Source organism: Orbicella faveolata, unplaced genomic scaffold (assembly GCF_042242905.1).
Source record: "Orbicella faveolata isolate gen_17 unplaced genomic scaffold, um_ofav_v1 contig_47, whole genome shotgun sequence".
NCBI classification, from domain to species: domain Eukaryota; kingdom Metazoa; phylum Cnidaria; class Anthozoa; order Scleractinia; family Merulinidae; genus Orbicella; species Orbicella faveolata.
Genome location: NW_028301577.1, coordinates 15,909,503 through 15,934,445, shown reverse-complemented (window position 1 = coordinate 15,934,445; position 24,943 = coordinate 15,909,503). Strand labels below are relative to the sequence as shown.

The 24,943-nt window shown below is 37.8% G+C and overlaps 4 protein-coding genes across 5 annotated transcripts; 2 read left to right on the top strand and 2 right to left on the bottom strand.

Annotated features, from left to right (window-relative positions):
• Nucleotides 1-460: 460 nt before the first annotated feature.
• LOC149097339 (uncharacterized) lies at nucleotides 461-2,073 on the top strand. Its single transcript, XM_089279772.1, has 2 exons — nucleotides 461-726; nucleotides 1,166-2,073. The coding sequence occupies exons 1-2, from the start codon at nucleotides 461-463 to the stop codon at nucleotides 1,605-1,607; spliced, it is 708 nt and encodes a 235-aa protein (XP_089135898.1). The 3' UTR covers nucleotides 1,608-2,073.
• LOC149097338 (uncharacterized) lies at nucleotides 1,795-3,380 on the top strand. Its single transcript, XM_089279771.1, has 3 exons — nucleotides 1,795-1,921; nucleotides 2,202-2,386; nucleotides 2,711-3,380. Exons 1-3 carry the CDS (start codon nucleotides 1,795-1,797, stop codon nucleotides 3,080-3,082), a joined length of 684 nt encoding a protein of 227 aa, XP_089135897.1. The 3' UTR covers nucleotides 3,083-3,380.
• On the bottom strand, nucleotides 3,061-5,803 carry LOC149097337 (uncharacterized). The gene is made up of 5 exons (XM_089279578.1): nucleotides 5,579-5,803; nucleotides 5,333-5,457; nucleotides 4,741-5,087; nucleotides 3,911-4,263; nucleotides 3,061-3,643 (listed from the first exon to the last, which is right to left on the bottom strand). Exons 1-5 carry the CDS (start codon nucleotides 5,679-5,681, stop codon nucleotides 3,312-3,314), a joined length of 1,260 nt encoding a protein of 419 aa, XP_089135704.1. The 5' UTR covers nucleotides 5,682-5,803; the 3' UTR covers nucleotides 3,061-3,311.
• A 6,886-nt stretch (nucleotides 5,804-12,689) lies between these two features.
• LOC110054685 (histone-lysine N-methyltransferase set-1-like) lies at nucleotides 12,690-24,750 on the bottom strand. 2 transcript variants are annotated; one of them, XM_020761040.2, is made up of 8 exons: nucleotides 24,590-24,750; nucleotides 24,031-24,094; nucleotides 20,062-20,174; nucleotides 18,070-18,398; nucleotides 16,462-16,555; nucleotides 14,374-14,433; nucleotides 13,660-13,850; nucleotides 12,690-13,361 (listed from the first exon to the last, which is right to left on the bottom strand). In XM_020761040.2, exons 1-8 carry the CDS (start codon nucleotides 24,611-24,613, stop codon nucleotides 13,148-13,150), a joined length of 1,089 nt encoding a protein of 362 aa, XP_020616699.1. In that variant the 5' UTR covers nucleotides 24,614-24,750; the 3' UTR covers nucleotides 12,690-13,147. The 2 variants fall into 2 exon arrangements, with proteins under 2 accessions (XP_020616699.1, XP_020616700.1); XM_020761041.2 differs by lacking the exon at nucleotides 24,031-24,094.
• Between the last annotated feature and the right edge of the window lie 193 nt (nucleotides 24,751-24,943).

Below are 24,943 nucleotides of genomic sequence, written 5' to 3'. Positions count from 1 at the left end.
TCCGTGAAGTTTGCACTGTGTAATTGTGTTGCCTCAACTCCATTCACGTCTAATTTGTGTATCTAACGGCAGTATTCCGTTATTCGTACTCTGCCTTCTGTAATTATGTTGCCCTGATTCCATGTCCATTCCGTTTTCCATATTCCGCCTTCTGTAATTATGTTGCCTCGATTCCATGTCTAATTTTCCGTTTTGGTAGACTATTCTGGACTTCTGTAATTTTGTTGCCTCGATTCCAGGTCTAATTTGTTTACCTAATTCCGTTTTTGGTATTCTGTTTTCTGTAATTATGTTACCTCAATTCCATGTCTATTTTATTTACCTAATTAAGAATTCAATTCCGTTGTTCGTATTCTGCCTTCTGTTGCCTCAATTCCATACCCAGCTTGGTTATTTTTTCAACCTCGCATACTCTTTTGGCGGGAAAATGTCACGTGACTAAAAAGGCGGGTTAAACAGCATGGCGGATCTTGTCTCGCTGGATTTCGAAGGAAAAACAGTCGGTTTAACGGCGTCAAGCCTTTACAAATCAACGATAGCTCGATTTCTTAATGTCCACGAGAACGGTTTACACTTAAAAGTGAGTAGAAATGGCAAAATTGAGAATATATGGCCTTCGTCAAATGGGAAGTATGGGAATGGGATAACGAATGCCACTGTCATCGCATTTAGTGCTGAAGAATATCAAGACGAGGAAGAATTTGCGCCCTCTACCTTTGGCTTTCGGTACGTATTAAGTAATTTTGTTTCCGTATCGTTCATTATCCCTTCCTCTCGAGCTTTCTTCTCGACCTTTATGCGCTAGGTAATCAAGTACGGGCGTTTGACATTTTATGAAAAACATTCCTTTAAATTTTCTGCTCCGAAATTGTAGAACATGTTAACTGCTCAATCAAGGACAGCTAACAGCTACATGTTTATCTTTTTTTTAAAGAGTAATATTTATTTATCTCTAATTTCTGATATAATATCATCCAGTGTTGTTTCTTAGTTTACTTATTCACATAATTCACAGACATCATCAATGTACTTTTGTGTATTTCATTCATTTATTTATTCATTTATTTTCTCGACGATATAATGTTCATGTGCTACTCTTAAATCTGAGTCGAAATAAAGTTGTGTATATTACATATGTCTGACTGTTGTCTTTTGTTATTGCTAGCTACAGCACTCCCTCATTCCCTCGCAAACCAACCCCAAGCGGAAGTAAATTTGTTCCTGCAGGACCATCAGGGATGGGTGCTGGCTTTGGGAAAAGACCAGCACCGGGTCTTGCTTTTATCAAGAACAAGAAAAAGAAAACAGCGAGCCTTGTGAAGGACTTCACTTTTTCATCTGTTGATGATGAGGGCCAAATGGTGACAGTCTTCCCAATTTCAATCAATTTGAGTGAAGTCTCTGAGAAGTTTGGTCAGTTGTCTGTACCAATCATCTGTAGCGCTGTGGAACAAGAGCTGCGGGATCAAGGAGAGGTGGTAAGACTGGTAGTGGTGGATGCAAGGGGGCAACCTATCATGGATTCCTCTGAGACAAGAAGTAAGTTCTTCAGTTTTGTTTCATTTGCACCCTTACAGTCACAATGGACTTATCTTGTGGTGCAATGACACTGAAGGGAGTTTTGGTTTTGTTCTTGCCAGTGAACCAGGGTATTGTAGGTAGAAAAATAAAGTTTCCTTTCACGGACAGGAACTAATTTAAACTAAAACTGTATTTCACTATTTAACAAAGTGAGAAAAAGCTGTCAGTGTTTGGGGCAATGCTGTGGCTTGAGTTTTTCTCTATGGCTCTCTAATGACAGGAAAAGAAATGACAGGGCAGTTTGAACTCACTCCCTCGACCCATGATTCCTGCTTCTTGACATTATTTTTTGGTGCTTCTCTCCCTGTCTTTGGTGGTGATGGTGTTGTTGGTGGTGGTGGTGTAGTAGTAGTAGTATCCCCTTTCACCCAGGTCTGCTAGTACTGCTCTTTATTGCTCAAAAAATCATGCATATATCATCATCATATGTAGGTGTTCTGCAGGCCACATGTCACTGCCAACTACTGAAAATGTGCATTGGTTCCTTGCCAAAACCTTATCAAGCTGCATTGCTAACTATTTACATAAAGAATTGGTGTGACCGTGTTTATTTGTCAATAGCTATTTTAATTTTGGTGCAAAAAGTTGCATACTCTGAAAAGTTTTTCTCACCTATGCAGAAGAACAGTTTTGGACATCTCAGCGAACATTTTGTGTGATATCACAGCATACATTCAAAAAGTGGAAACCAGGAGTCTGGCAAGCTCTTAACACTGGTCTTTACACTCTTGATGAGGGGGAGGAAGATGAAGCAAGGCAGGGAACAGTTCCTGAAGAACAACATCATTTCTTCTCACAGAACTCTGTAAGTATTCTTCAAGGAATCATACATCTAGGTGTATCTTTATAATATTCTGAGTTTAATAAAAATAGTCATTGGTAAAAAAAAAAATTCAAACATACTTTTCAGGATTTCTTTAGGTCACACGACCACATCTCCAACTCTTGAGCACATGAATTAGAAATACAATTAAGAAAAATCGAGAGAAATGTGATTAAAATGGCAGCTTCTGAAATCGTTTTATTTCTATTTGAAGCCTAATATAATTTCTAAAATTCAGTGCAAAAATATTAAAAATCCAAACTAATTCTCTAAGATGCATCTTTTTATTCTTTTTAACCTCCATAGGCTCAAACAGGAGACATGTCTGAGATAAAGAGTATGTTCCTTGAAATTAAAGATAATATAGAATCAAACAAGGAAGTTAAAAAGCTTAAGCAGGTGTTTACCTGTGTCATCTGCCAACAAACCAGTGCTGCAGTAATGTATTTTTGTGTGACTGGCTGTGGCCAGCTAATAGGCTGTTTTTTATGTGCATCCAAAATAGAGGATTGCCCTCTGTGCAGGGTTAGCCTGCCTGATCCACAACTGAGGAAGCCACTGAAAGTCAGTGGACTAGCTGGAATCTTAGGGATTCCTGACTTTTCTGTTACTTCAGCCTTACGGGAAGCAAAGATTGATGTGCAGGATGAGGAAGATGTGGACAATGAAATTCTTTAATTTCTATACATCTGTTACTGATAGCTTATAATAGTTTGTTGATATTTCATTAGGATATGCAGATAAGCCTGGAACAACATTTGGAGTTATAATGCCTTTGTTGATTAACTTGTGTGTGCCAGGCATGGACTGAAATTACTAATTATCAGTTACTCTTACTTTATGGAAAAAAGTTTATATTTTCTTTTTGATTGCAGTTCAACTTGTAGTTAATGTTTTAGTTCTCCAGTTATGAAGTGGCCTCTGTTTGGGCAAGGAATTCTGTTATTTCAATAAAACTTTTAATTGCAGTAACAAATGTGTCAATCCTGTCATGAACAACATCACAAAATATGCTTGCAAAAGAGGAGTTTCGAGAAAGAAATAAATGCTCCCTTGACTCTTGAAGGTGATCATAGCATGCGATTGGATCATAACCAATGCTGGGGTCAGTATTCAGCCTTCCGCCTCGTTCTTCATACATTCGTACAGCCTCTGGAGTTGTAGGAATCAAATGTGGTTCCAATGGCACAGCCTGATTTGTCCCTCTCATTTTCTCAATGGGTATACATCCTTTGGGTCCTGTAAATGAGAAGGAAATGTTTTCTAGTGTGTAAGCCATTAAATACATTCAGAATATACCAATGAATTGCTACATTCCACATTGATGCTCGAGCCACAACGCATAATGTGGCTATAATGTACCCTTTCACTCTAGCTGCTTATTTGTTTGAAACACATTTTGAGCCAAATACTTCTGTAGATAACAATGCTGTATTGTTATGGTTACTTGTGGTTTCAGTGAAGTTCAAAGTGCATGACTTTCTGACATGAAATACCACCACTCACCTGGAATTCGGTGATGGTTCCAAGAATGAACAAAGTTTTCAGATCCCACTTTGCTGACATTTATGGTCAGCCAGGATACAGCAAAACTAACCATAGGATCTTCCATGTTGAAGATCTCTTGCTCTTTTATAATGCAGAGTGCCTTTTTAAGCGGATAGTTTGCTCTGGAATTTTCCTCTGGCCAAAGCCTCTCTGCCCTGTAATTCTTGGTGGATGTTGTTTGCCTCCAAGGGGCCCTGCTGTTATCATGACGTCTATTCTTGAGTAGCTCCTGTACAAAGATGCAGAGACAGAACTCTGTGCCATGATCAACACGCACCTGATCAAATAACCCAAACTGAAGCAGAAGAGGCCTGTATTAGATAAAATGAAAACTAGTCAGCAAGGAGGATTGTTAAAAGGAAAAGGTTTGAAATCATGCGAAACAATATCACCCCCAGTTGAGTTACCAACCAATCCAGCATGAGCTTTTAAAAAGCTTTGAAAGAAAATGAAAGATCTCTCCAATAAATTATAACCCAGGCCCAGTCACTTATGAAGTACTGCAAGACTACCTGATCATGAAGAAGTCTTTTTAATGTTGGGTTTACTTTTTGGATACCTCATAATTATTTTTGGATTTATACAAAGAGATGTAAAATTCATACATGTATATCTTCCAGATGCAGAAGGGGAGGGTACAATCCAATGATAGGGAGAGCTATAATTTTGAATTGTTTTTAGTTTTTGAGAGATTGGATCATAAAATTGTTGGTGAAAATAATTCAGATCTGATAAGTTAATCTTTAGGACATGTTTTGATCTGAAGAAGGTCTAAAAGGAGCACCTACCGAAATAGATATTGGTAGATAAGCACAGGGTTCTTTTTAGGTATTGTAATAAATCCAAGGACCATCCTACTACAGCCATCCAGAGCATGGACGTGGGTGACCCCAAACTCTTGGGCTAACTTCTCATTTTGGTCCATATGCAACTTATAGCCAAAATATGGTGCATAGTATGGAACTGGATTTGTTCTATCTAGTAGGTCATGTGCCCTTTCGTTGTGGGCGCTGGGAGCAACTATTCTCAGCATACTTGATATTCGCCGCTGACTGATTTCACGACCGCGTGAACCTTGTTCCAGCTGATATCGAAGGGTGCCCTGCATCATGCGTCGCCCATATGTGTGTCCATACTGTGGATCGAAATACACACTATTTGGGATAAGTTGTGAAGGGTAGGGGGTGAGGGCTAAAGCAAGTTAAGGGCATGAGGGGTGTGAGTGGGGAGGGAAGATGGGGAGGGGATGAGGGATAACATAGCTAATGTACGGGGAAGAAGTAAGACAAATTCGTAGCGCAAATCACATGAGGTCCGTGTTAATCTTTGTTGTTGGGTTAAAGCATAGTAAACCGAATAAGTACGTAAATATACGGGTACCTGTTCGATGTTTCTTACGACCATTTCCTCCAGACATTCCTCTGAAACCCAGCGTAAAGCTGAAACATTTATGTTTCTCTTCTTACAGTATCTTCTGATACTTCTTGAACTAAGTCCCCGTGCTTCTATCAATCAAAACAAAGAGCTGACATAAACATAACATTACACGTTTAATTGGTTCAAACTGATAAATCAAGACCTGAATAAACCGGCGTTAAAAACTCCAGCTAAACACGCTAAACCTACCAGGATAGAGTGCTTGAAGTCTTTCACTTATAGCTTGGTAGGATAACTTCCTTTTAACGAGGTCTCGTATGAACTCCTCTTCAACGATTTCGTCTAGATTCATTTTGGGCCAATTTTCTTTTCAAAAATGCCCGCCCTATTTATGAGCACGTGATCTCAGGTTCAGTCTCCTCTCGAGCAACCTCGTCCCCACTTTGCACTGGGATCGAGGCAACATACTTGCAAAATGAGGATTGAAAAATACGAAATCAAGATGAAGAGGACCGAAAACAAACCACCGTCGAGTAGTAACAATCTATTCACCCACCAATTACAAGTACAATATAAAGAAAAAAAAAGGAATAAATAAAATCACGGGACTTTACCTAAGGGAGTCACTAGTACGGAATAAGAAATAACAGAAAAAGATAACAGTAAGATAAGAAGACGAAGCAATCACGATAATGATGTAATAACATCATTGCTTGATAGGCAAGACGATCCGAAGAAACTCAAAATACGGGCAAAAATATCGAACTTCATGACTACAAAATAACAATTAATAAATTAGAATTTCAGCATATAACCGGCCAATTTGGACATAGAATATATTGCAATGGCCACCTGGTACACTGATCCAAAACCCAGAAAATAAGCATGGAATCGAGGCAAGATAATTACAGAAGGCAAAAGACAGAAAGCCAACACGGAATCGAGGCAAGATAATCGCAGAATGCAAAAGACAGAACATAAATATGGAATCGAGGCAAGATAATTGCAGAATGCAAAAGACAGAAAGTCAACACGGAATCGAGGCAATATTATAACAGAAGGCAAAAGTGAATTCAGGCGAATTTCAGAATACATTTTGAATAACAACATCAAAATTTGAAATGGCCACGTGGTACACTCATCGTCATTCCCGAGCACCCCCGTCCCTTTTATATGGGAGCCCCCTGGGGCTAACCAGAACGTTGTCTAGGCTAACCTGAATGATATCCAGGCTAACCGGAGCGCTATTCAGGCTAATCGTAGTGCAGACTTCACTGCGATTAGCCTGAATAATCCTGTTTACAGTCAGCGTTCGATAATAATGAAAATAAAACGCCATGCAATTGAGTCTGTAGACTGCAATCTGTATTTTACCCCTGGTCTGCAGTCTTCATTTTATCCCTGGTTTGCAGTCTGCAGTCCGCGTTTTACATTGACCGCAAAACTTATCCTTTACAAAAAAATATCGAGTTATCAAAAATTAAATCATTTCAATATAATATAAAAATCATTCACCGAATTTTGCCAACGAATAGCTTATTACACAAATTGAAAAAAGTTGCCACGCTCTCCTGTCTATTTTGTTCTTCTGAGTGTCAGACCACGTGGCATTTGTTTATAAACTGCACGCAGGCAACTTCTTTTTGCAAGAGATTCCAGGAGTGGTACTCAATCTCTGGTAACACGAAACTGCTGCTGTCAGAATTACAGGTTCTGTTCAGAATTATTCGCTGTCGCACCTCCTGTTTAGCCCTCGACCACCTCATTATTTTGGGTAAATATTTTTTACATGTTAACGCTTTAAATGCCATAACGTACGAATTTGATGATTTTGTCTCTCTAGCACGGGGAAAAAATCAATCTAGAACAATACATTGCACTCACTTCTGATAAGGAGAAGGAATTCAAAAACAAATGGATTTTTTTTTTGTATTCTATTGTGTCCTTTTTCTTCTTAGCATGCGTAGCAGACGTTTCCTTCCCATTTTCCTGGCGGGAATATCGAGCAAGCGAGTGATCAAACAGGCGCGCCGGGGGTGAGCAAAAAATGGGGAGAAGTGTGAAGGGGGTGAGCAATAAAAGGAGGAGAAGTGGGAGGGGGTGGAGAGGAAAGGATTCATTTTTTGCCCCACCCCCTCCCCCTGCTCCTTATTTCTCATACTCGCTCGCAACTTCGTTCCCTTCGTGTGCATGCTTTTGCAAATGAACGCCTGTAACGCCAGGTTATTTTCTTCGCGGCTTATGTATTTTGATTTGTTTTTTGTCACTATCTATTTATTTAAAAATCTATTGAATCCTAGAAAATTAATACTTTATACAATAAGTAACAAAAACATTCTTGCTAGAGACTCGAACAATTAATATTAAACAATAAAAAGAACATTGTAAGTAGATCAACTGCAATTTCAATAATTAGGATGTAATTGTATTGTAATATAAGTATTGTAAGCAGTGCAAGTATAACAAGTGTAAATAATGTGTAAGAATTAAGTATAGTGTAAGTACATATATGTAAGTATAATATAAGTGTTGTACGCCAGTGCACGTAACAAAAATAAATATTTTTAGTAATGGTTCGGAGAATTAATGTACAAACAATAAAGAGAGTATTGTAAGTAGACGAATTGTAATTTAATCAGTTGTTTAATTAGTGTAATTGTATTGTAATGTACCAGAAGCATATCACTGATATGCTTCTGAATGTACATATTGTAAGTAGTGTCGGTAAGTATAAGTAGTGTAAGAAGTAAGTAAAGTGTGAGCATATTTGTAAGTATAATACAAGTGCTGTACGTAAGCAGTGTAAGTGTTAGTCCCGTAAATGAAATTGCATAGGAAAAAATCATCTCATTGTCAGCTGTACATCAAAACCAGTGTAAACGAAAGATTGTCGGGGGCGGGGGTGGGGAGGTGGAAACGACCTCTTTTATAAGTGGACGAACACGCGTTCTTCTCTTTTAAAAGCGCCTTCTTTAGTACTCCTGCTGCACCGTTACCTTCTACAACTTTTACACTTCTGAACCTAAGATTCTGCTCTCGCTCTTTTATTCCGAACCGGTCGACACTTGTCAATCATGTATCAAACTGACATCTAGGCTTGCGTAAGGACTTGCGCATTCCACGCCTAGCACTACGCTTGCGCACGAGAATCTTTACCATATTTTCCTTCGACCGAATACCAGAGACGAAATCTTTTTCATTTCACATTTCTTTATGGTTCCAAGAAAGTCTGGCCAAAATAAAACAACGAGAGCAATACAAAAATTACAAGAATGGTCCTAACAGAATTGAATGAAAATATACGTTACAGCAATGTATAGAAAAACTCGAATAAAAATTGTTGTGCAATCGTTATCAAACAACAACTCACGTTTACTTATTGAAGAAGAAAGGCGGCCCTAGTGGTTACGCTTTTTTCCATATTTTAATATTTAAGTAATCGGTAGTTTCAATAACAGGAATTAATTCACATAGGTGTCATAGGTGCTAACGTACGTGTTAACGTACGTACAAAGTCCTTTTGAACGAAACCGACTGCTAAACAGTTTTCCGCGAATAACACCTTTCCTTTTTCGATTAGCGTGTTACTAGGAGATATTTAGTATAAGCTAAAATTGTCCAGCTGTAATCTTCACTAAAGGAATAAGGTTTGCAGTGTTTTTACATCGAGGAAAATAGTACTAACTTTACATTAAGAATACAATATACCGTCAATAACAATAAATTATGCCAGGTAAAATGGTCGGGTAAGGGCCTGTTTACAAGGAGGGAGGATTACCCTAGCAAGCGAGTTAACCCTAGCTGGAGGGCAAAAGATAGCCCGGGTTTACAAGCAAACTTTTACAGGTAGGGTAACCCTACAACCCGGGACAACTTAATGCGCAGTTACACTCAAAAGGTCTGAAAACAATTAGAAAGTTAACCCGGGTAGGCGGGTTAACCCTACCTGGAGTGTTTACAAGGGAAAAGGTTAATCCGCCTGCCAGGGTAACCCTAGTACGCAGATAGGGTAACCCGCCTACCCGTGTAACCCTCGCTGCCTTGTAAACACGACGAAGAAAAAAGAGGAAATTTGTGAGTGTTAGGGTAACCCGCTTGTTAGGGTAACCCTCCCTCCTTGTAAACAGGCCCTAAAAAAACATTTTAGCAATTCACCTGGTCATTACATTGAACCTAAATAAAGATAACCATTCCAATTAAAAATGACACCAAATACGAAACTTAACGGAAAAAACGTTCTCTTTGAGGAAATTTTATTCCAAGTACGTGCAAATTAAATGTTTACCGAGTTTTTCCATCAAGAATTTCCAACAACAGTTTTCTTCAAAAATATTCAATGTTTGTTCTTTAACATCAGTCAAATGTCAAGTGGCGATGCTGAGGTTTTCAAACGAAACTGTAAACTGACAACCGACAGATCACAGGTAGCCCAAGCGTTTGATTTACGTTTATATATCTAGCCTGTGAACAGGCTCTCCAGTCGAGGATGGGGCGAAGAGAAAGCGGGAAAAAAGAGAAGAGAAGAGAGGTGAGGGAACAAACCATTCCCCACTCGGCCACTTCATCTCAACCCCCTTCTTGGCCCTCCCAACCGCGATCAGACCCTTCAGTCGAGCATAATGCTACTTCTCGAACATAATTTTGGGCATAATGCTGTTGTTTTGATGGTGACACTCAAAAGCATATTGCTCAAATCATGTCGAGCATAATGAATCCAACCCTAGTAGACGCAAGTTGAAAACCTTGGGTCTACTTGGCCAGGCCTTACGTGAACTTGCAATGACTTGCACTCATTTTGGTCGAGATAAAATTTGCACGCAAGTCAAGTTTTTCATCGTTTGGCCACCGGCCCAGCCAAAGTCAACGCAGGTTGAGTGAGGTCCATTCGTTATTATAGCAACCTATTAGCCAGGGAAATACAGGATATGTCTGCATTGAATTTTCTTCTTCTTTTTTTTTGCGACTTTCAGATGTACTTGCGAGGAAACTTGAGAGTCCGTTTGGCCACCCAAAGAAAGTTTTTACGTGACAACAGGTTTTTGGGACTGTTTAGCTGTTCTCCTTGTTACCTGTTGTTACAGCAATCCAGAGGGAAACACGCTTGCAGCGACGGAGTTTCTCAGACTCCTAGAGGTTTTGGGATCTATTACAGCAAAACAATATTAATCCAACGGGACGACAGAGAATACGCAGTTACTTGGCTCCAACAGCAGGGTTTAATCAAACATACTCAGAACATGATTAGAATATTACCAGAATATGTCTGGAATGTAACCCAAACAATATTTTACAAGGCACTACCAAGCCAAAACACAATTCTAAAAGATTACGTTAAGTCTTAACTAGACATTATCATACATTTCTGAATGCTTGATTGGCTATAATGAAATTGATCGTTTACCTCGTTAATAACTTTCAAAACAATACAGGTAGATAACAGTTTAACAAAAGACTATGTTTAGCTTGACTTGATTTCTAGAAGAATTCCAGATATTCCAAATTGTAGTTAATCTTGTATTATAATAATTTGTAGGATACATTTTAAAATATCTGTACAATTTCCAACCTCGTTCCCAGGGTCTCTCATCTTACCGCCCCCTGGAGCTCCAGGGGGCGGTAAGATGAGAGACCCTGGGAACGAGGTTGTACAATTTCTACATATTTACTTATTTACTTTCACATTTATAATTCTTTATGTTGTGTCCCCAATTAACAGCAATGCTAAATACCCCCAGACACTCAAATGACCGTTTTCTTGTTGTTGTTGTTGTAATCACATTTCAACACCAACTATGATTTTACAACAAAACAGCGGGTACTGTATTTGTTATGACTAATGAACTGTAACAGTAACCGGTAACTTAGAAATGCAAAACGAGCTAAAACAAATACATCTACGTTGGATTTCTATTTTTTTAACCAGCAAAAGCAAATACGTAAAATAAACTAAATGATCTGATTTTCTCTCCTCACAAGTCCAACTTGCGACCTCCTGCGAATACGTGCCAGTGGCGGATCCAGACCTTGAGTTAAGGGAAGGGGGGGTGGGGGGGGGGCGGTTTTGTTTTACATGCCCTGCCGGCTTTTCTTTCTTCTGTCATTTCTTCTTTTTTTACCCAAAATAAGTGAGGCGGGGGGGGGGGGGACTGGGCTCCCCGGGCCCCTCCCCTAGATCCGCCATTGGTGCGAGTCTGTTTGAGGTCATTTGACGAGCGCTCTTATTTTTCACCAGTTTGTCGCAGATTTTGTGTTAATCGTGATGTATCGTACATTGAGCTTATGAGATACGGCAGAAGCATATCACCTAGTTCTAGGTGATATGCTTCTGGATAAGGTTATAGTCTTCACACAAGCTCTCCGAGCCGTTTGATTAGAATACATTATCGGGAACTTTTTTCGGACGATTAATTTTCGGCACTTTTGCTCTCATTTCGGACAAATTTCGACAAACAATTCGGGCACTTTGCCGAAACATTGTTTAACTAAATTTACGCCTACAAAACACGAATTACACTGAAATAAAATCTGTGAAAATGATAGTTTTACTGAGCCCTGAAGGTTTTTCTCGGATTTTACAGAAACACCGATCGACGAGAAAATAACACAAATTCTACCTGGAAGCTGTGGGAAACTAAGAGCTTTGGACCTACTTAGAAGTTTTATACTGTATTGTAAGTATTTCGAACCCTCTGGACTTTTGTTAGGTTTTCGAACACTTTTCTTGTGCGAAATCTTGAAAATCGTTCGAAATGTTTTATAAGTAATGTAGTAGTATAAAATTCAGCACAATAGACCTCAGCACGAGGCTCTGGGGAATAAACCCCACAAACTCTGTAGTTATTCCCCAGAGCTTCGTCCTGAGCTCTTTTGTTTTAGGCTGAATTTTAATAATATATCGAAATTAATTGGTCTAATCATCGACATTGCAATGGGAAGCACGCGGTAAAGAATATCACATGGGTTGCTCACAGGTGTTTGAAGAGGTTATTAAGTAGGCTCCAAAACGAACTAAAATGATAATACATCACGCTGCGCTATCGCTTGTATCACTATTACGGTTTTCAGAGTAAGAAGTACTGAATCCTCAGCCTCCAGCCTCCTTGGAAGTTTGTTGGCAAACAGATTTGTCACCTTCTCTTGATGTTAGATGTGTCCATCAGTACCACGGATGACAGCCCTCTGTTCTTGGCACGGGTACACACCCGCGCTCCTTTCGCGTTTGCAGGATTGCGGAGCATATCTTTGGAGCGCAGGGATATTTGGGAACGGATCATCATCGCACTTCTCACTTGGGGTGTCTTGAAAACAAAGATCCCCCACCAAAAAACCAAAAGACCTCAACAACTTGATAAGAAAGACCTCCAAAAAATAAAATATCTATATTGTTCACTTTTTATGCAAATCAAACTTATTTCCATACGAAAGGATTTGCACGAAGAGGTAACTCGGAAATGGCCTATTGCACATGTATCCAGGATGTTCATTAATTTTTGCACGATGATTGAGTTTTCGGAGGCTCAGAAAATACCTACATGTACTAAACAACAAAAAAGTTGCAATCATCGTTAAGTAACTTAAATAAAACCCAATACACCGCAAAATTCAGATAAATGAAGAATATCTTGCAAAGAGGTAAAGATAGTCTACGACAATTAACTACCCTTTGCTGAAAAACATCTGGAGAAAGAAAATGCGGTTTCTCATTAAAATAATGAATGATGAATTGATGTTTCCATTCTGTTCGTTGTTCATGCGTTGATTAGACTGGTGATAACACTTTCATTTCTTCAGCTGCCTGACCAATCATAGAAATGTCGTCTAGCTTTTTAACCACTGATGATATTGAAGGACATCCTTGCTTCGTTCTCCATAGTCATATAGAAGTTCTTCTCCTGTTTTCACGTCTCTAATTGTTTCTAGTATCAAGTAAGGTTTGTCCTTTATTGACACCAGTCTCGTTGCACAGTTTGCATCAGTTCTGCTGTGATTCAGTAGCCGGCCGAGCCTGTCACTTTCTTTTGTGGCGTCAACACTAGAAGTCGAAAGAAAAATACCGGTAATTACATTCAGGGTCGGTCAAGCGTACCTGTGAGACAGAATCCCTTCTCTTTCTTCTTGGTGCAGAAAGAAAAGGAATATCTGATAATCCTTTCACTCTCAATTTAGAGCATTGATGTCAACGTGCAACTGTTGAAAAATGCTGGAAACTGTTGTCAGCCACTTTAAATGTGTTTCCTTAATCCTCCTGGTTAATTGGAAATGAACAATGGTAACTAAATCTGGCTCAAAACATATTTTCCTCTCCTTAGAGTACTAGTGGCTGTACTCACCACAACTTTTTGTTCTTGAAAGTAAAATAATACATGTAACATCCAAATTCCGTCTTCCCTTCATAAAACTTCTCCCGCTCCTTTGCAACTTCATAACTTATCAGTTCACCAGCATATTCACACACAAACTGTCCTCTGGAAAACTCCTGTTTAGCAAATACGCCTCTTCCTTTACCTTCCACTTCTTGAACCTGGCATCAAAATGAAAAAAAAAAAACACCCTTGTGAAAGTTGGTTTACGTTCAGCCTGAGTCACAGCTGCCCCATCTCCGAAAGAAAAAAATCAGAGAGAGCGGCTCTCTGACTCACGCTAGTTTAGGTTTTGCATGTAATTGATCAAGTAAACCAATCAAGGAGGGCTGTAAAGTAATCGTAAATTATTTTTGAACCTGAGAGTGTTTTATTTGTATTTAACTGATTAAGTTCTAGGTGTAAAATGTTTAGTTACACTGGTTGTGTGCAAAGTAATATTATTCACCCGGTACCCCTGATACACATTTGCTGCGGTAACAATAAAATTTTAGTTGTCAAGTAATTGAACTTTCTTTTACTTTGCAGTCTTCCTTGTGATAAACGAGTTCACCAACAAGCAGATATTAGTTTACCTGTGATATACAGGTCACAGGATGTAACATAATTCAGTATTGTAAAAGGAAGCTTCCTATTATTCTCCAATTTTTCCCAAGGTCTCAAATATAGTAGTAAAAGTCAAACCTCTAGATCTTGCTCCTTGCCTGACAACACAGCCTCTTCAAGAGCTTTCTGTTTCTCACTCTGCAAAGGAAAAACAAAACAGTGATAAAGAGCACACTACATGTAGCTAGTACTAGAGTTGGTACTAGAGATCCTAGAGCTCTAGAAAAAGGGATGATTGTTACCATAAACAAAACTTATTTATAAATTATACAAATGTGATTTCTAACAACAAGTACTAAAGAGAACCAAAGTGTTTTATCTTGAAAATCAGTCAACAAGATAAATGGGGTAGAAGAACTTAGCAACAATTATTATTTACTTGAAGATCAATTGATTTAAGGACGGTGCCTATTAAATACAAATATGTCTTTTTCACCAAATTAGGACCATATGGTAAAAGTAGGTCTTAGCAAGGGCTATTGGAATCCAAAAAAAAAAACACTAGGGGTAGCCATGCTTTTCCGAGATAATTAGCCCTAAATCTTGAATAAAAATGCTGATGTCAGCATCTTTCTGTAAAAGAAGGACAAGATATTTCTTGACAGATTTCTGTAGAATTTGCCTTTACATGCAGTAAAGCACACATATTTATAAAGATCTCTACCTACATGGTAAATGGTAACATAAGAACCATTTCCGGTACATTTTTAGTGACAAAATCATTGCAACAGTGCTTTCAGCGTCCCTGACAGCTCTCCTCTGGTTCAGCTAAAATACACTTTAAATAACTTTTCCTCACAACCAAAAACTAATCACGTGTTGAATAGGCTTGCCACTTCCATTTCATAACATATAATGTAGGGTAACCACATGGTTTTTTTTAAAGTTAAAATGAGTTGTTCTGATCTTTTTGGAAAGCTCTTATCGTGCCCATTACAGTTTTTCTTTTCACCACCCCAGTGAGTCAAACATTTGCGTCTCTCGCACTTTTTTCACGTGCACACTACACCATCCGCAGGTACATGTCTACAGTTGGATCTCAGCATAATGTTCTACGGATAACAGCTAGTTTTTCAGCCAGAAGCTGTTAACAATTAGTTAGTGGTTAGTGACATGCTGCTATTCTGGTATTCCTAGTCTTAGTACAGGTTCATTAAACTTGATTTGGTCACATTTTACTTGCATACTTGGTAGCGTAGTTGATTGTGTTAATGTCAACCCTAGAGCAAGCATTACGGTTAAACTATGGTTTGCGAGATGTGCAGAATGTGTGTGCACTAACAAACGTAGGCACCGTTCTGAAATATATTACGGTAATTGATCAGTTAATATTAGATAATTTGAATTTATTAACTTATTTCTTGAATAATCAAATAACTTTTGTGCTTTTATGCAACTAGAGAGCATTCCTTCTGAAACATCAAAGTCTTAAAAATTTCCTTGAGGAATGTAGCCAGAATCCTTTCTACAGACCCTCTCTGATCCTCTCCCAGCATGGCCACTTCCTGTACCAAAAAGGCCATCCCCATCTTTTGGTGACCCCTCTGATAAATTATGTGACCCCTTGCTTGAGAACACCTGGCCAGAACAGTCTGAACATCGCTAAGGTGGTGAGTAGGAAGAGTTGAGCACTCCACCTCCAATGACAGTTACCACTACATTCTTCCCTTTTTATGTTACAACTAAGTGTTTGAAAATAGTTGAATGTATTACTTTCATCGCCTTGGTACAAAGTAATATTTGGATTAGAATGTGTGACATTTGTCATTGAAAGGCCTTATTGTGAACACCAGTAATTTCACTCTGCCCACCCCAAATGTAGAAATAAATTGTTCATGCACTACACACATTAACTCGCTAGCAACAATAACAGGAGAATGATACAAAAGTGGACCACTGACAGAGGGAGCAACTTCTTCTGCAACAGTGCAACACATTTGCATCAAAGACTGAGGTGATACTACTGGTGCCAGGTAACCAGTTGACCTTGCTGCCTGATGAAGACTAGCAGACAACAGCAAGAAATTGCTGGTAGGTATGAAAGACCTGATTTCTGCAGCTTTTCGGTGCTTGGTGCTTCTTAAATCTGAAGAACTTAAAAGAAAACACTAATTGCATTTAGATATCTACTGACTGAAATCCAAGATGTTTAAAATAAAGTCAAACCTGTATAACTGATTTGCTTTTCCGGCTACTTCTCCGCACTGCAAAATACTCAGGTACCTCAGTCTGTCGTGACTGCTTGTCTTCCTTCTTTTTCCTAAATTGTCACAAAGAAATGACAACAAAAAGAAGCACTGCCTCAACATGGGTTTTTTTGGTATTCTACATTGTTTTACAAGATAATAGAAGAACAAAATACACAACAATGGCTTTACTCTAAAAACACATTGAAGATCTATACCAGTCTTGGTACAATGAAAAAGAAATATCACAATGTACAAATTAAAATGTTCCATGAGGTTTTGTCTGTTACTGTTAAAAATAAATTCAAGAAGGTGTTTTCTTATAGTCCCTGATATTGTTTCTAGTTATCAGTGATTTTCCTCTCCTTATTTTCTGACAGCTTCTCCGTCTTCAGCTCAGCCAGTTCATTGCCTCATGTGGCACTGGAGTGTTTGAATACTCCATCAATACAAATATATCTTTGATGTTGAGATCTAAACTGGTCTTCAATTAGTTTTGGGTTTAATTCCAAATGCTGGGTTCAGGTATTTTTCTTTCTTTTTTATCTTAAGAGAGATCTTAGAAATAAAATACTGTGTCAACTTGGAAAACATCGACGAAGTCCCTATACCACAAAGAAAGCGCTGCATCCTGTCCAATCATCAATGTTAAGCCTTGTTCACCAGATGGGTGATCAACTATAATAACTAAAAATAGCTCATGTCATAAGAATCCTCGTGATTGTTTCTTCTTTCCTTCCCTTTCCAAGCTGATAACAGGGACTACAGAACTCCTGGCCCATGAGTGTGCTGTGGTCATTCAACAACTGTTCAGTTCTTAACCAGGCAGACTTATCAACCCGCCAGGCATCAGTTCATAAATAACTGTTTCTTACTAAACTACATGGTGACTTGGTAAAATCAAAAGGGTTCTAGTGCTTTGAAATTCGTAGGCTGTAGGATCTATTCCCGGTAAGAGTGAGTGTAATGTCTTAAGTTATCTTCTTTTCATTGATGCATTTGTGTTAAGTCTATATTTGTCTAGACCATTACCACATTAATACCACAATTATTGCAAAAAGCAGCGTTCAAATTCTTCTCCATTCCCCTGTCTATTTCCCATCTAAACATTTCTCAAATAACTTGACTTTGGTGTATGACTTAAGTGTGCACACAGCTGTGAAAGCCTTCTGCACTGGTCAGCAGATTCACTGAAAAAGTCAAACAGGAAGTTAAGGAACAAAGGAAGGAGTGAAGGAATAAAATTGCTGCATGGCTATAACTTAGAAACAGCTAGGCTATTTTCCAGGGTAAAAACACAGAGTGAACACAAGTACATTAATAGAAAGTATAAGTTCACAAAACAGAAATGTTCTTAAAATTATGGTCAGATTGGTGCATACAAGTACTTGTAAATCTTCTAAGGATCAGAGTGGTTTTCAATTGAGTGTAGTAAAACTGAAAGCAAACCAAATACTTATCAATTAGACTAGACAACCAATCTCAAACCCCAGTAAAGCCAAAACCAAAACCAAAGTAATTGCTCGATTACTTTTGACACATTGAAAACCGCTCTAACCTGGTAAATTCATTGCTCTGTAAAACTTACACTTTTTTCTTTTTCCCTTTAGCTTGTGTCACTGGTTTATTACTCCACTTCAATAAAAGAGGACTCGATGGCTTTGAGATTGTGTCAAGCTGTTTCTCAACTGGTTTTTCACTTATGTCAGTTTCTGAAAGCTGTTTTTTGGTTCCCTCTGAACCATCAAAACTAACAGCACCCTTGACACTGATTAGTTTTTCTTCTGCATTTTCTAGGACCTTTCCCTTGTCCTCACCAGCAAAGCTCCTTTCAGTAGATGGTCTCTGTGTCAGTTGTGAAGGTGTACTAATTTGGTTGAGTTTTTCCTTAGATAATGACTTGCTCGTCATGTTTTTCTGAAAACATAAAAACAGTTAATATAGGAGTGACTTAGTTGGTCACAAAGTTCTGACATAGGCAGCTTTATTTGGAGGAGATGCCTTATTTGGTCAAGTTTATTTAAAGAATGATATGAATAGCCCAGCAGAGTAGCCAGAATCATGGAGGAAGTGGTGATTTTGGTTAGCACCTGGTTACTTTCTTTAGCCCTGGTGACTTACAGTGTAGTATGTGAAAATTTTCTATTGGAATGTTACAGCAATACCAGTTGTTGGGACTCTATGTCGGCACAAATGCAGACTCAGAGAATGCACATGGGAGGGGCTGGGCCCTCATTTTTTCACAGTAACAAATAGGTGAAGCAAAAATAATATAATACAACACTTATTATGAATGTTATGCAGCTCGTCTTCATTAGTGGATTATACGTCTTAACAGGAAACTCTGTGGTCCGATATCCATGGTTACTGTGAGCCAAGTGCAAACAATCCCCACTAATTTTTGTCTTTGGGATAAACTTAGAACAGCAGCAGTTTTCCCCACACGTAATTTTTCAGAATCCTTGTTCAGAGGACAAGGGTGTCTGCTGTTAGTGGTAAATAAGTTTATGTCCTGAAGAAGATTGGAAATGATGTAAATTTCAAATTATTCTGTGACGCTATTTTAAGCTACAACCTCCCTCGGAATTTTGAAGGCATTTAGGATAGAGCATTTTGGAATTTCTGAAGGCAAGGGGATGGGGAGGGGGGTTGTTAAAATGAGGAAGCCCAGTTATATTTCTAGTTTCTTTAAGTTCCGTGTCTCACATTATAACTTGTGGGGAGGAGGTTGTACCCTTGTTCAACCCTCCTATAACAACCAATACTTCCATAACTCTTTTGCTTATAGGGTTACTCATCTATGGAACAAGTTGCCCACAGTACACATGTTAAGTAGTCACCCAACATAAGTGCATTTCAAAAAACATTTGGAGTCTATTAATCTTTTAAATTTAAGGACAAGCTGTCTATGTAATTACTGTCAATCTTAAATTTTTATATTTTTGTCACAATTTTAGGTTAGATGTGTTCATATTTAAAACTAAATAGTTATTATCGAGCTTGTTGGATAGTTGGATAGCATGACAATTGTTAACAATTCCACGTATGTATCTTTTTTATTACTTTGTTATTACTTATTTAATTTTATCTCTTTTATTTTAGTCATGTGTTTTATACATGAGCCTCTGGCTCAGATACTGAGGGCAACCTCAATCCCACGCAATGACTTTAATAAACTGATTAATTGATTAATTGAATGATTGATTGATTGATTGATTGATTGATTGATTGATTGATTGATTGATTGATTGATTGGAAGCCCTCCGTGGTTGGGTATGGATACTTTCTGGAAAGACCAAATTTAAATACATGTAGAATATGTCTGGGCATGGTAAACCAAATATCATGTTGTACTGGAATTCTAAAGCACATTGTTACAGTAGTTTTGACTCATATCATATTCCAGCTTTCATATCACTCACACGACTGCTTTCACCTAATGTTTTACTGCATTGCACCATGCTTTTCATGCAAAAGTATTAACATAAATCCGAAAGTGCCAAGTTAGTTGTTCTTCTTGTTGACAAACAAATTATCAGATCTATATACTTTAAAATATTAGTATTAATAACAATAATACCTTACTGTCTGGTGTGCCTGTTAATTTATGTTTACTGACTTCTTCTGGATCAATGTTCAGTATCTCTGTCTGGACATTTTCATCAATGGAATTCTCACTGCATGTGTCTTCAACTAGAATAAAGAATGAAGTACTGGTTAAGACTTAAGACTCACTATCAGCAAGGTTTGGTAATTTGGTATAAAATTAACTGAAATAGACTTGGATTAGTGTACCACACATGTTTTCAGAAAAAAAATGTTCATTGTCTAATCTGTGTTCTGATTTGTAAGTTTTGTTACTTTAAGACATCTGTGTACCTCAACTGACCCAGTTAAATTGACATACAGTATTTTTTGTGTGGAACCTTTCATAACAAACCCTTAAAGTGCCCCTAACTGCTAATTTTTTTTTCTTAGCTGTAGAAAAAGTCCTTTTTTATGATCACATTGGTGAAAAATATAGTCGTGTGATTTTTCCTTGATTTTCTGTGAATTTCCAAAATTCAAAAATATGCACCACAGTGGTTCACTGCCGAGTTATAAGGAGAATGGAGCGAGGTGGTCTGTGATGTCAGCCGGGGAAGCCATTTTGCTTGAAGGGATGCTGAAAGAGCAAAGAGACTACAGATCAGAAGGATTGTTTAGCAGGAAAATTTGCTAAGATGCCTGATAGGCATGTTGCTGCAAATTGCCATAATGTGGTGGGTCCTTCTAAATGTACATATTTGTGCACACCATATCTTTCTTCGGAGATTAAATAATGAAACAATTTCATGATTTCATTGAAATACAACAGGCCAAGTGGGAACCACGAAGTGAGTTTATTTACATATGGTTTTCACACTTTTAGTGGTTGATCGTCAACTTGAAATTTTTGAATTTTTGGAAGTTAATATCGACAGGCAGAGGAATACTCACTCTCATCTGAAAATTTAAATTGTTTCATGATTTTTGACTTGCTTCTCAAGCAAAGCGGGAAGCGAGTGAAATCGGCTGGCTTTATGATTCTTTGTTTGTCTTGTCGCTCAATGCGAACTTCTTTATTCCATTTAGAGTAATTTTTATCACTCAGTTCTGAATTTGACGCTAAGTATGGTTTAACATATTCCAGGACCACATTAACACACTCGATAAAGTCGGCAGAAAACAAGTGAAGATCGAAAGGATATGAACAAAAGCTAAGAGTGACCTTTGTGCGTCCCGTTGTTTAATACTTTTTGGTATTTGAATTCACGCTGTCACAAATGTTACTTTATTTTTTTATATTTCGATGCCACTGGCTATCGGCTATGTATTGGAGATTTTTTATACAGGGCTTGACACTAACTTTTCAACTTACTAGCCAAGTGGCTAGTGATAACTTAGATGTTACTAGCCAAAAAAATTTTTTTACTAGCCAAGCGTGGAGGTTGGCTACCTTACTACATGAAATTTTCACGACATTTATTTCATGATTTGGGGATGTGCATATTTTGCGACACTTACATTCTGCAATTTTGCAAAAATTTTTGTATTTTGAATCCCTTTAACTTCACGTTTTTGAGTAACACACAATATATATCCTTGGCAATGTTACTTAAACATGTCCTCGAGTTTAGTAAACCGACTTTATCAAAGGTACAATAAGGTCAAAAGTAACAAAAATGCAATGGCGGGACTATATGTCCACAGTGACATAATGTGTTATGTTCACAACACTTACTGTTCGTGTCACTTTAAATTTGCAATTTTTTGAAAACATGAAATTCGCCAAATTAACGTGTCACCAAAGTTTCATGTAACAAGGTAAGTCCAATAAACAGCAGAATTACTAGCAAGACTTGAAAGCAAAGCACAAGCAACTCTGTTCAATACATAATATTGGTAATTAAATTGAACTTAAACTATTTCCAATAAAGTTAATTCCAGTTCCTGAAAAGACTTTCAAGACTCTGTTTTTCTTTGAGACTTCCTTGGAAAAATATAGAGATCCTGAGACATCATTGTAAAAACTGTTGAGACTTCTTCACAGACTGACAGGCACTGTAGAAATGTTTGAAAAGCAAAACAACTATTTGAACAATACTGCAAACTGTCATTGGTGAAATTCGACAGCTAAAAACGGCTGATTTAAATGTCAAAGGGCATAAATCTTTCTCATCTAATTATTTCTGTAGTGGTAAGTTTGTCAGTACCTATATGATGACAAATCACCCATGTCTTGTTACTCTATAAATAAAATGTTACCCCTTTACAGTTCCACAGGATTTTGCACATGATTTTATCAGGAATTTGAGTTTTGTTCTACTAATTTCAAAACAAAAAAGAATATTGATGTGTGCTTTCAGAAAATGCTGTCTTGTTTGTCAAATACTTCTTTCAACATACATGTAGTAAAATGTTCAGTTACCTATTTACGTACCACACAGCCAAAAGTAAACAAACTTAAATTTGCATGCGCGCAGAACAACACGTGCCTGGTAACATGGTACAGCTGTACATGTACATCCACAATGAAATTCTGACCTTGTTTCTAATGAAAGAGTTTGTTTTCCTTGAGAAAGACAGAAACTAGTTTGGCCAATTTCATTTTGTTAACTAGCCAAAGTGGCTCGTGGAAATCAAAAACCTACTAGCCAAAACTACATTTCTACTAGTCCATGGCTAGTTGTCTACCGTTAGTATTGAGCCCTGTTTATAGCTCTTTCTCTTGCTTGGTCTTGCCTGATGACATTTCTTGGTGATTCTAAATCATTTCGGTGGCTGAGGAGGAAACTGAGAGATTTTAAGGCCAGAAATTTCAGATGAAACCCAGCTAATCGCACGATCATCTCAAAAGCAAAGAAACTAACTTCCCCCGCTGATGTCACAAATACATCAGGTTCCAGATCTCTTGTCGCATGGCTGTGAACCAGAACATCACAACTTCAAAGATTCATAGTTTTGCAAGGATTTGACGGATTTATTCAATTCTTTTTAAACCTTCACCAAATTATGTATTCTTTTTGAGTATAAATAGAACAAAATTTGGGGTTAGGGGCACTTTAAATAGTACACATTCCCTGAAAGGATAAGAAATTCAAATGTGTTACTTATTGTTAAAAATAATTAAAGGTTTAGAAATTTGGCCTGTAACCAATCACTATGTATGCTTTTGCATTCATCAAGTTTATTCATATGTTTCTGTTTTCTTTTCATACTATTCAAACTTTGATGCTACAATGAACAAAGCCATAACTTTTACCAGGTCTACATTCAAAAAGTGGACTCCACTTGTTGCAGAAAACTGTGTTTTTTGACAGGTGGTTTTATAAACAATTTGTTCATTTAATTAAGCAGTCCCCAGCACATTTTGGATGCCCACGTTTCAGATCCTGGCTAAAAGCCTGACATAAAGTGTCAAGATTTAATCATGTCTCAACATGTAACTCCAATAACCAGCTTATAGTAACCCCTTATGGGGTAGTCAATCGATAAAATTGATAATCGATAACATTCGATAACAATCAATAAAACTTAGTCAATGATATAAAAAATCTATAAAAATCAATAACAGGATTTGCTGTGGGTAATTGATAAATATCAATTTTTCACTTAGCATTATCAATTTTATCGATAAAAATTGAATTTATCGATTCTACAACTGTAGCCTATCTTAAATTTTATCCAAACAAAACCAACAAAAGATATAAACAAGCTGGCAAAAACCACCGTGATGAATAACAACTTTTAAATGGTTATAATAACATTTACTAAGACTTTTCTTAAGTTTCATAAAAACGATAGTTGAATAATGATAAAAATGCAATGTATCGAGAGAAACAAAAATCGGCTAGTTCAAGGTTAAAACTTGGTTTCAAAACCAACACTATAACTTGAAGAGGAATGTTGCAGTCAAGAAGCATGAAATGACATGGTGTAGTTATTGAAAGATTTGTACTGAAAAGAAATCATGAATAAAATAGCACAAAAACATGAACATGTAGCCTCTCATAAATTTACTTTCCACCTGAAAGTGAACTCCTGGACTTGACCAGTGGAGCTGTGACTCCAAAATCTATTGTAGTGTACATCTAATAAATCCACAGTTAAAAAGTCACAATCAGAAGCTGCGTTACAGTTTTTTAAAAGCATAAACTAACAAAGTAGATAATCCGATGAAATCAATAAAATCGATAACTTTGAAACTTCACCAGCATGTGAGTATCGAGTTTTCTCGATTGATCAATAGCATCGATAACACTTAAATTCAATTTATCGATTGATATCGATTTATCGAGTATTGTTCCGATATCGATTTTTATCGATTGACAACCCCGCGGCCAGGGGTAACCATGATGCAGGTGACAATTTAGATTTAACTTTTCTCAAGATTTTGGTGGAAGGAAGTTACGTTTTCTGTTGACTTTTGCTGTGACAAAAGGCAACTTGCAGCCAAACGAATAATATTTTCCAAGACCTGGAAATAAACTTCCACACGAAAGTTACCACATCTAACATGTTGCCACGACGCATACGAACAAGGTCGACAGATCAAACCAAAAGCTTAAGTAAAATTGAATACTTACCTTTTTGAGACATTTCGTCACCATAGATGTTAAATTATCAACGAAAAGATCCTAGCTCCTACCGACACTTCACAGCAACGATTCACAGCAACGATTCACAGCACAAACAAAATGGCTTCCGCTTGATTTCCCGGTCACACATTCGTAATTTGTACCATCAATCCTGATTGGCTGTCATCTCAGTCTCGATTTTCCGGAAATGAGCCCGCGCGACCCGAAGCAGCGTCGATACCCTGGGTACCAGAGGTTTTTTCTCGCGCGCGGCGGACGGAAACACGTCACGTCGCTTTTCGCTTCGCTTCAGCGGCCGAACCGACACCGGGCGCAGAAACCGCGCAAGAAAAATCTCTGGCT